The 12,408-nt window shown below is 39.3% G+C and overlaps 1 protein-coding gene across 1 annotated transcript; it reads right to left on the bottom strand.

Annotated features, from left to right (window-relative positions):
- Window positions 1–9,511: 9,511 nt before the first annotated feature.
- On the bottom strand, window positions 9,512–11,878 carry AKAW2_41230S (fungal specific transcription factor domain-containing protein; the record flags this gene model as incomplete). Its single annotated transcript, XM_041689646.1, has 1 exon — window positions 9,512–11,878. One exon carries the CDS (start codon window positions 11,876–11,878, stop codon window positions 9,512–9,514), a length of 2,367 nt encoding a protein of 788 aa, XP_041543310.1.
- Window positions 11,879–12,408: the final 530 nt, after the last annotated feature.

The following is a 12,408-nucleotide window of genomic DNA, read 5'->3' as shown; positions in this document are numbered from 1 at the left end:
CATCTTCTTCAACATGTCTGTCTATCATGCTCGATAAGAACTACCGCGGCGCAATGCTATTGGCGAGCCCATCACTCCGCCGCCGCTGCGTTCCTCAGCAGGCGTGCGTACCTACAGTGGGAGCCTGCCGCATAGCAAGGAGCACATCACGTTTTCGGGGCGAAGGAATGTGAGTCATGGTCACGTTGCCACAGGTGGCTCAGTCGTGAGTAAGAGATATTAATATCTTTCAAGGCAGTGATCGTGAGATGGACACTCTCTTATACAGAGCTTGTCCTACCTGGGTGCCTAGCACTGTGGCGAGGTCAAGTAGGAGCATACAATGTCTGTGGCAGCGCCTCTATATGGAAAGAGCCATGCTGGGCATGCTACCGAAGGAGCCGAACCTACAGAGTGACTGCATCTCCGGCATGGGGCCAGTCCATGGTTCAAAGTACTGTACATCAATAGATATGCTGATCTGGCGCGCACGATTATCGACGGTCGGTTCCATGGACAGTGTGCGGATGAGCCCGTCGGTAATCCATGGTTGCGATCCGGGGTCCGCGAACAAGCTCAACTGTTCGAACCAGTGGAACCATAAGGCATGGAATATTTGACTCCCTAAAAGCCACGAGCCATCGCATGGTTGTTGGGCAACAGCTGGAGTGGATGGGCGTTACGGATGGGCGTTACCGCTGCCGACCAGCTGGGCAGCAACCACACCCTCTTCATATCGGACGACGCCTGTTGGACAGACCGCATTTTGCGAGTCGAACGCGGTAGTTTAAAAATTCGTAGGATCAGAATCCGGGCATTTGTCTGGCGAACAGTTCTGTGAAAATTCCAGGACACTCAAGCTGTCTGGGCTCTAGACTATTGAAGGCTGCATAGTTTTGGCGTCTCTCGAATGTGATAGACGCCATTGCCCAATACGGACAGGCAGGCAGGCAGACAGACAGACCGAGGGGAACAGCAAAGTACTTAGCGCCTTCAAGCTCCCAAGCGACCACAAGACTTACTAGTTCTACTACTAGCAGGAAGTACTAGTAGTAGTTCAGTTCGATTCCGTAGGGCCAGTCCCCGGGCGGACTCCCAATTAGAAATCGGCCTTCCCCGGTGTCAAGACTTCCACGCAATCAGCGACCGGGAAAGTAGCGAATTCTGTGGCCCCTGGCAGATAGGCAACCCTTCTTTGAACGCTGGCTGGCCAGAGGATCTTTGCAAGGTCACACATGGCGCTCTGGGTTGAAGCAGGTCAGAAAAGTATGTGATCATGGTTACGTGGTGGCGTTAGCCTGTCGGGACGGGAGGAGTCACAATATTAAAGAGTATCCTGAGCCATATCAGAAACTTTAAGAGAGATGGACTCCTCATCATTGAACTTGGCTGAACTTCCAGCAACCACTTGCATTGCGTTGACCACCATTGGATAAACCCTGCCGGACGCGGGATCAAGTCCGGGTGCCGCTGAGCTCCGCTCGGCGTCAACGGTTCGAATGCATAGAGTGCCGCCTTGGGACCCGAGCACGCCCGCTTACCCGAGCACCCCAAAACAACGCGTTCCGACCACCACGACCACCACCAACACTACCAATACCACCACCACCACCAATTCCAGCATCAATTGCCTAATACGGCGGTATTTGATTTTATTCATAATCTATCTACTATTGTTAATTTGAAATATTGTAATAGCTAGAAATGTTAAAAAAATAAGTAATATTAAAAACTTTTATTATATTTTCTTGCCTGTGTTTTTGCCTACAACCTTTATTTAAGAGATTTCTTGTATCTTTAAATATAATATATCTTTATTTTTATTACTTCTGCTACCCTCCCTGACTCTGCTTATAAAGAAAAAATAAATAGAAATAGTAATTAAAGTTATTTAGACTAGTTAACTAAGTATTAAAATAATAATCTAAATATTTAATTTGTTTAGATTAATACTTAGTTTTTAAACTTATAATAAATAAAATACTCTAGTTCAGGATTATTTAATATTTTAAAAGCTTAATCCTGCAGATAAAACAGTAATATATAATTATATTTATTAATTAGTAAAATAAAAATTTTCTTCTAGTTTTACAATCCTACATGATGCTGTAAATATTATATATAAATAAAAATATAACTGTCTCAACGAATCCTTTGAATCTATTAGTAAAAATTAATTATAATAATTTTTATAATATTATACACAGTTTAATGTAACCTGGATAAGATATCTTAATTTTAAATATATAAAATAATCACAGCCTAATATAATCTTGTATTTTATTAATTTTTTATAACATATAAAAAAAATATCAAGTTAATGCTGAAAATATATAGAATATTAATAAAAAAAATTATATATGTGGTGTTCTTACAGGAAAAAAAAATTATTTTTTTTATAATCTTATTTTAAAACAGAGAAGGTTTTTTAACTACTGCAAGTAATTATGAGTAGATATTTATAATTAAATATTATAGTATAATAAAAAATAAAATATTTTTATATATTATTTTTAAAGATAAATTGAACCATATTATATAGAATTAAATAATTTCTAATTATAAAATAATTATTAATATATAAAAAAAGAATTACAGTAATAAACTTTATATATTAAATTAATTAATAAAGATTTTTATTCTATAAATTAAAGTATAATAAATAACTTGATCCGGCTATATAATTAAATAAATATATTAAATACTAGTATTAAATAGCTATATATCTCATATTTTATTTAAATTTATTATTATATACTGGGAGAATAATATTATATTACTCTGTTTATTATTATATACTTTTTACTTACTTTAATTACTAGATATTAGTATTTTCACCTGCCTGAATAAATTCTATAATAATTAAATATAAGAGAATTTTTAAATAGGTTAACTTAATATTTTAAAATATAATTTCTTATTTTTATGATAATCTGTACAGAAAAATATTATAATATTGAATATTATTAAATCAGAATAACAGAGATTAAGTCTTTGATTAATTAATAAATAAATAATATTTAAATAAGTAGAATTTAATACTAATATATCTGATACTCTAGAGATATCAAATATATTATTATTAATTAATATTTTATTTATATTACTTTCTCTGCTAGAAGAATAATATAATAAGATATTCTGTTTATTTAATTTAACTATAAAATCTAACAGAAAGAAATTATATAAATATCTATAAAATTACTATATATATAAATATTATAGTATTAATCTATTCTATTATAAATTATATAAATTTATTTAATTATAAGAATCTTATGCTGTACAGTATTAGATATTTAAAAAAAGAATATTTATACTAATAAAAGATAAAATACTTATCTATAAGAATACAGATAAGGCTCAGGATATATATATATATAAAAAAATAAAAAAAAATTAAATAATATATAAAAATACAGAGATCTGATATTTTAAAGTAATATATTAATATAAATTAAAATATACTTACAGTGCTTATAAAAAGATATTATTCTTTTATAATTATTATATTTATTTCTATACTTATTCTGAAACATAAACTGCTTAGTTAAATATTTAATTGATTATTTCTCTAATCTATATAATATTAAATAATTTTTATATTTATATCTATACTTACATCTATACTTATTTTACCTGTTTTGAAGTTTGTATCTTTCCTATATAGTTAACTGCCTGATTAACTTATATAGATTTTTTATATACCCGCCCACGCTGGCTGCTTTATACAGCTAGAAAATAATATTTTAAAAAAATTCTAAATAGTATTTTTCATATCTTTTTTTATATTTATATATAGTATTCCTGGTTATACAGGTCTAATCTTTTCAAAATCCTAATATAATAATTAAATCAGCAGCTAGTAGCATTATAAAAAAGACTTCTTTTGATTAAAATTAATTTATATATAGTATTCTGCTCAGGATCCCCTGTATGATCTGCTTAGGGATCTGAATCTTTAATATTATTTTTGAATAGTATTAATTTATATATAAATTACTATGATATGTTGATAAATACGTGATTTTCATGAAATTAAATGTGTTGTATACAAATCAGCAGCAGGGTCGTGGTGGTCGGAACGTGTTGTTTTGGGGTGCTCGGGTAGGCGGGCGTGCTCGGGTCCCAAGGCGGCACTCTAGATGGATTGCGGTGATAGTGTCCTGATTGGGAAGGGGGAGATATGGTCCGCCAATCTACTTACATCTCTCATGATATAGTGAGATGCGAGGAAACTACTCGAAATGACCTATCGCACTGGCAGATATTTCCATGTATGCTACACAACATGGCGGTGATAAAATCCCTACTGACTAACTCTCACCTCATCGTCCGCACCGCCGAATGTGGAAGGCCTCCAGAAAGGATGGTCAGCAAAGTAAATCAAAGTCAAACAAGCACCCCCACAGGGCCAGTCCCACCATCAGAGTTTTCACCGTCCCTTGCTCGGGGAGCCGATGATCTAGTAGTCTAGACTGTGCCGTGTGCCTTGATAGTCTCGCTCTTATTTTTAATTTATTATTCCTTTCAGCTGGTGTTGCTTTCCTTCTGGAAGATGCCTTCAATTACGCTGCAGCCTGTATGGTATGGTACATACAAGGACCCCATGTACCTTTGTCCCGAAATTAATGCAAATATTTGGCCCTTGATCACATTTCAGGCCAGACCCATAGAATGCCAGAATGTCCCCAGCCGATACTCCAAAAATTGATACACAAATCCACATTAATCTATCTCACAACAGCAACACAACACAACAAGTAAATAGCAACCTAACTTCAACCACAAACCAATCTATCCAATTCATTTCCAACAACTTTCTCCCAACTGGCACACACCCTCTCCCTTCCTCCCTGCCTGGAAAATAAGCAACCTCAGCACAAGCAACTAAGCCCCTGCATATCCTAGACCTCCCCAGCCGCATGCCGATCGCGCGGCCGGAATTTGAGTCTCATTTCCGCCCATCCTTTCACACAAAACCCATTGGATTAGAATTTAAGACCTGTGCCCTGTGACTTTAGTCGTGAATGTGTGCGCCTGACTCAGCCCTTGCCCTGAGCCCTAGTCAGGAGTGATTGGCGAACTAATCGATTTACTCCGTATACTGCACCTCCAATGTTGGATTGATGCCTTATCTGGTATCCATCCATCCATGCGTGCATGCGTTTCGAAGGATCATACCAAAACAAAGTACACTAGTACTTTAGTTTTTTATTCTGAACATTCCTCGTTCCCACATGGTTTGATTATAAAATTCCGAGCGCGTGTGAGCTAGCCTATCAATTCTTCGTATACCAGTTAACATAACAAGATGCCGCCCGCCCGCTTGGGAGCCGAAGGTCAACAAAGCCCGACACGTCTGCAGGTTTCCGCTTCCGCAGGTGTGGAGGATCGTTGATCGTGTTGGTTAGGTTAGGTAGGGAGTACTAAGTACTGTGTCAGGATTACGCACTGTGGTTGTACTACGTGCTTGGGATGAGTGTAACCGCTGCAGGAAATGTTTTGCGTTTGGCTCTAGACACCAGGTTCATGGATGTATTGTGTGCTTGGCAGATGGGTTACGTCAATATGCTAGGGATGCACGTGGAATATACTACGCTATATCAAAGTAGTGTTGGATGATGGCCAATAGATTTTTCATTGTTTTGTAGTGTGTTAGGGTTAAGCTATTAAGATGCTATTTCATATGTTTGTAATGCTACGTATGGTTTCGAGCTCGATAGAGCATTTATATTTAGTAGAAAGTAATATGTTTATTGTATATGCTCGTTAGTATACAGAGACCGACATCTCTTGGTGCCACATATACTTATCTGCCAGTCGCGCGTACCAACTATACACAAAACCAACAATCCGCACCATTACTTCCCATACCACACCTAACGTCAAGACGCCAAAAATACAATGAATACCATATAATTAACAAGAATATCACATCCAAATCCTCCTTATCCTCCCCACCGCCCACATACCACCAACACCAAGTAACCAGATAGACAGACAACAAGTACAGTAAAACATGTTTATAAGCAACATCTTATATAAGTAATCCTCCATTACAAGTAACAGAACACTGTGTCTGAATTACTATATTATATAAAATTACTTAATTTTCTATTACTAGTAAATTATTAAGTTCCTGATCTTTCTTTATATAAAATTACCTATATTAGATACTCAGAATAATTAATTTAGATATTATTATTTAGGAATTATACTAAAATAGACTTTTATATAAATATAATATTATATTTCTAATAGTCAAAAAGTTGCTTTATATATTTAATACCAGTTAAAGCTTAATTTTAATTATATTACTCTTACTAAGTGGTTTAAAGTTATATATAATTAATAAATTATTTTCTTTTTTATATTCTATATCTTATCTTTCTGATATAATTTCCTTAATATTATTTTTAATTACTAAATAAATAATAAATAATATTAAATAAAATTATAACTAGAACTAGAAATAATAATTATTAACTGGCTTAAATACATGTAATCTTATATTATTATTTTATAAGAAATTATATATAAAAAAACAAAGTAATACTAGTTAATTATTTATTTTAATAAGATAATATTATTATTCAGCAACAGCTGGTTTCAAGACTTTTAATATAAAAAAAATATTAAGAATTTTAAACAATATAAAAAGAGTAAAAATATATTTAAAAATAATTTTAAAAATTAAATAATTTTAATATATAAAATATTATATATTTATATATTTTATAATATCTTCAACTATAATAAGACTAGTTTATATTAAAAAATATTTTTAAATTATAATTTTTCTACACATTTAATTCCTAAATATAAAAAAATAAGATATATATTAATATATATTTTTATTATAATACTGATATCTCTAAGCATCTTTCTCTATAATTTATTAATATAATAAAAAAGTCTTAAATTTTTTAAGCAGCAGGTATAAATCCAGAGAATTTAGATTATAAATAATAAAATAATTAAAAAAATTAAATAATTATTATAATCTTCAAAGAATAGTTTTTTTAATTTAATTAGAGAATAGTTAACCAGCAGGTTATTTTATTATATAATAATTTCTTATCTTATCTTGCTATATACAAAGAGATTAAATTATAATTATTAAATATTTTATTTATATAATTATTATTTAATTTAATATTATAATACTAGTTACTTGATTAAGATATTATCCAGATCTGGAAGATTTATTAGAAATAATAATAATTATTTTATATAATAACTGAATATAACTAGAAATATAATTTTATAATTATAATAAATTTTTTATAAGTACTCTGTTGGGTAATATCTATATAAAATTTTAATATTAAAAATAATATAATCTGTTACTGCTTTATACATATATTTTTAAATAATATTTATAATTATATATCTGATTTTATTATTATATATAACTTGGTTACTAGTCTATAAAAATTATAGAATACTATATAGATTCAAGATATTATATAAACTAAATAATTTTTAAATCCTTTGGAAGAGCAGGTTCATAATATAGTTATTAATATTAATAATACTGTTCTAAGCTAGTATACTACAGTTAAAGATAAGATTAAAAAGAATAATAAAATAATAAAAATTCTATTATTTATATTATTTTCTAGAGCCTTACAGGCATTATATAATTTCTACTTATATAAAAAACAGTAGAATAATATTAATTAAATATCTCTACACGCGCTAGCATGCCAGGAATATAATATTCTTTGAAGAAAGATATTAAATATACAGTAAAATAATATTCATAGCTACTTTAGGTAGAATTTTCAATATAAGCAAGACCTTGATATAAGCAATTTAGTGGCGTTTCTCATATAATTGCTTATAACCGTGTTTTACTGTAGTAGTAACACGATGGTACCCACTCCAATCCACCCAACCCTCTCCCCATCTCATAAATACCACTAAGAAAATCATGTATGTACATACCATACCTCCACCTCCACCACCACCAAGTTCAATAGATACATCAGTAGTAACCCCATGTCATCCCCCCTCTCTCTACCCCTCTTTTTAATCTCTACATCAACCTACTCTACTACACTACAATTAACCGCCAACCTAACCCAACCCCAACCACACCCTTGTTCTTACACTCCCCGGCGTAGTAAATCCCCCCCGCCACACGGGAAGACGTAGGGGATAAGACCTCCCCGAATAGCCGCCGAAGTTGATGAATCTCATCTCATCACTATCACATTGGCATCATCCATCATCCATCACCCCCCCGCCTCTGGATTTCCGGGGGCAGATGACCGACCCTACTAAGGGTATAATAGGTGCATTACTACTTGTGTACTAGTTCAGTGGGAAGTGATGTAAGTAAGTAACCCCTCATCTACACTACAACCGTAGTAGTATCTATCTATGTATCTATCTATCTCTTAGAATAGATTGGGTCTGGGTCCGATCGATCACGTCGCATCTGTTCTTGTCTCGTGGAGTCGGGGGCAATGCAAGGCTAGACAAGGCAAGGCAAGGCAAGGCTCGTCACGCTCAGCGATGCGCCCTATCTTCCATGTCTCCGGTGGTGGTGGTGGGATGACGAAATCTGACTGAGGTATTATCTAAGAAGCATGTAGTAACTATATCTAAGTAGTTAACTAGTTGACTAGTTACCTAGACTATGGCTATGTGCATGTGCATCACTATTAGAAGCACAGTACTATACATAGAATAGTATAAGTCGTCACTGCCACTGCCACTGCTGTGCATTAACCACATACATACTAACTGATACTGTAGCCTAGCCTACATACTAAACAATAGTATAGTATATTGGCGCAGCACGGCACAGTATACCCTCATAACCAAACCCAACACAATCAACTCACAAGAAACCCCTCTCCTCTCACCTCCTAAGATTTAGGCACTGATCCATCACCACAGCAGCAGAGCACAACAGAGTACCGAGTGTCCGCCTCTCCCACACAAAGAACAGAGTCTGCCTGCCTCCGCCCAACAAATGAGCATCTGACACGCAGGCCCGAAACTCAACTCCAACTCAAAATCTTGCGCTCGCCGCTCGGGAGATGCCCGGTTGCCCGTAAGTACTTACTTACTTAACTTTGTGGGTTTGTTTGGGTGGGTATGTTAGGCTGGGGTTGCTGGAGGGACCGTCAGATGTATCAATCATCGATGGGGGGTGGTTCTGAGTCTGACAGATGACAGTAGGTTTACGGAGAATTTTACGCAGTAGGCTAGATACCTAATCTTGTTGCTACGTATTGAGCGGATTCCGTGGAAAGTGGGAACGGATCTAGTGCGATGGGTCCGGTGGTGGTGGGGGCTTGCCTGGCTGGCGGTGGATGTTGTGGCCCGAAGGGTCAGGTTGCGATAGATACTGTGTGCACCATATTGTGTGTACGTAGTGGGGAGGAGGATATTGCATTACTGTTCATTATATTTCGCTAATATGATTACCTCTATATTGTTATTGGTGCTCATGATCGGTGTCTGGCAATTGAAGCTGGATCGTCTCTTTGATGCACGTATCCGTCTGGTCACGTCATACAGTCATATATTCGTCCTCCGCGCGTTTGGTTTGCATCGCCTCGTGCCAGCGGAATCCCTGCTTCCGAGAGACAGAGGGCAGTGTCGGAGACATGAAAGCCTCATGCTGGGAGGAGGCCCAGCTTCCAGGCGGGAGAAATGTAACCTCGCTCACGGACCCGTTGGCGGCTGCCTGCAAGCCGAAATCAAGGGATGAGACCGCAGGAAGTCCATCCGCAGCAGGGTTCTCTGCCCAGATCTTCTCCAGCAGCTGCAAGCAGGAGAGGTTGTTGAAGAAGCCAGAGTCTCTGGATAGATCTTTGCACCGTTGGCGGATAATGGCGCGATGATCGGCACGCACGCACTCAGACCCGGTGATGAATAGTGGCCACAGGAGATACGCGTCAGACTGGACAGTCATAATGTGACTCATTATGTGTTGCACAATGTTTTGGATACGAGGGTGATCGGACGGTAGGTCTGGATAGGCGAGTCGTTCACTGTACAAGATCGCCGCATGACGGAATGACTCAGAGATGTGTATGACGTCCTTCAGATTGTGAGTTGCGACCACCGGCTGGTCTGTCGGTGATGAAGGGGGCGAGATGTAGGCGTGGCTGGATGTGAAGAGAGGCGACCCCGATTGCGATCGGTGGGGGACAAATCGCCAGGACTCAAGCTTCTGTCGGAGAGAATACCATTCCGCCCAGAACGCCGGTGACAGCTGTGCTCCGTTGCGACCACCAGGCGGCGGCGGCAATGAAAATGCAAAAGCACCGGACGAGGTGGCTGGAATGTTCGATGGGGAGAACGCCATCGAGGGCGGGAGAGTAGTGGATGGCATATGGATGTCTGGTGGCGTCGATGTGCGGACTTCTTGATTTTGGCTCAGAAGGTTCAAACGACCTAGCTGCGCTACGATTCTGAAAAGTCCGGCATCACATCCCGCCAGATTTTCCAGTCCCCATTCGCCATCCGAGGCGGCGGTGATATCCAGACAAGCACCGCGAAGCTGTACCTCGCGGTCATTGGTGGTGGCGGTCATCGTGTCAATCCATGTGAACATCCGAACAAACCACTTCAGCTCATCCGACATGCAAGGTGAGTTGCACAGTCGGATGGCCAACAATTTTGTCACCCCCGCAAACTGCGTCTTGAATTGAGCGACCCCAGTATCACACCCATGGAATAGACAGAGGATGAGTAAGGTTGCCAGGACAGAGTCAGAAAGTCTCTGATGCGGGTCGGCCAATTCCCGATTCAAAGCAGAGACCGCCATGCCTCGATGGTACTGCTCTTCCTGGGCATATTCTTCAGGCATACTGATACCAGCCCGGTCCTGTAATGCTCCATCGGTCAAGGCTTGGTGGGCCAAGGACGACATGCGCCCCGGCAAAGTTCGCTCCGTCGCCCTCATTCCTCGTTCGCGTCGCTGTCGCAGATTACAGCTGGCCAATGTAGCGATGGCCTCTTGGAGCGATGTGCTTTCCTGCGCCAGTCGAAGAACATACGTTCGAAATGGATTGGTTGGACTATCAAATGCCACAATCATCGGAGCAATGACTTCGGCATAATAACTGATTAGGTATCGGAGTCGAGGTGTACGTCCCACGGAACGTGCCAGCAGCTGCTGAGATAATGATGGCGGCTGGCAAGCACTCATACGTGGTGAAACCTCATCATAACAGGGTTCTTCCATTTGCTCATCTGAAGCATTATCGTTCTGTTTCGGAGCCTGAGCTGGCCACGGACACTGTATTGGTGTTGGTGTTTGTTCTGGTCTCATCCAGGTCCTTGACGGATCAGGATTTGAGATCAATGGGGCATGGCACTGTCTCGGAGAATCGGTTCGTGTCGCACGTGAGGAATAAGAATTATAAAAATTTGGCGAAGCATGGGAATCCACCGTATAGTACTCCGTTGAGCACGCCCGGCGCGGTGAAGCAGTTGAAATCGAGACAGATCCATGCTCGGCAAGCCCAGTGCCTGAAGAACGCTGTTTATCATGGCGTCGCTTTTCTGCGGCTGTGTCAAGAGCCGGTTGGGATTTCGACGCTGTCCCTGGCCCTGTCACACGGGAAAACTTCGGAGGTGCGACCGCAGGCTGGGCCCCGGTCACGGGGAGGGACAACCCTCGAAGCTTTCCTCGACTGGCAACTCCTACGCCCCATGTCAACGCTGTCTTGTACCCCGCGCAATTGCGGGCGCTGTCCAGGCACTGGGAACAATATGGGCGACGCCGGTCGCAGGGAGTACCCTGTCGGGCGCAAGTAAAGCAATCATCAGCCGCTTGGCTTATGACCGTCCTCCTACGCCTTTTCCGGGGAGCTGGGGCGGAGACCGGCGGAGCTTTGCGGATTCGAGGCTTCGAAGTAGATTCCATAGCCGGATCCGACGCAGAGGTTGGCCAACTGCTAGGGTGCAGATACTAACTCGCCCAGGCAAGCAATGTGGAGATAACCCGGAGTGCGGGGTCCCATAAGTGGTGCGAGGAGTTGACACGGCGGCAGTAAGCAGGCTAGCTAGTGTGTTAGAATAGGCCAGGCGAAAGCAGGGCCAACACGATGTTGGGGGGTGGAAGGTAATGTATCTAGTCGTCGGGATGAACAGGTCAGGAAAAAGCAAGAAAAGAAGAGCTAACGTCGGAGAGGGAGGGGGGGCCACGCTTACGGTCGTTTATAATCAAATCACATCGGGAATCGATCTAGTTCGCGCAGGAGAAAGAAAGCGGATTTGGAGATGATGATAAGCGACGATCGTTGCGGCATCACCCGCCGTTAGGAGAGCAGCGCCGGAGATTAAGCCAGTATAAACTTGTTAGCGCCGAGTAGTCGAGGCTCAGCAGCCAACCGGTGCGTGGCGAGTGTCTTTCGAACCCGCATTTTGAAGCGATCTTACTTGATGGCGGCCGAG

The sequence above is a fragment of the Aspergillus luchuensis genome, chromosome 4, assembly GCF_016861625.1.
Source record: "Aspergillus luchuensis IFO 4308 DNA, chromosome 4, nearly complete sequence".
NCBI classification, from domain to species: Eukaryota; Fungi; Ascomycota; class Eurotiomycetes; order Eurotiales; family Aspergillaceae; genus Aspergillus; species Aspergillus luchuensis.
This window is presented reverse-complemented; position numbering and strand designations above follow the sequence as displayed.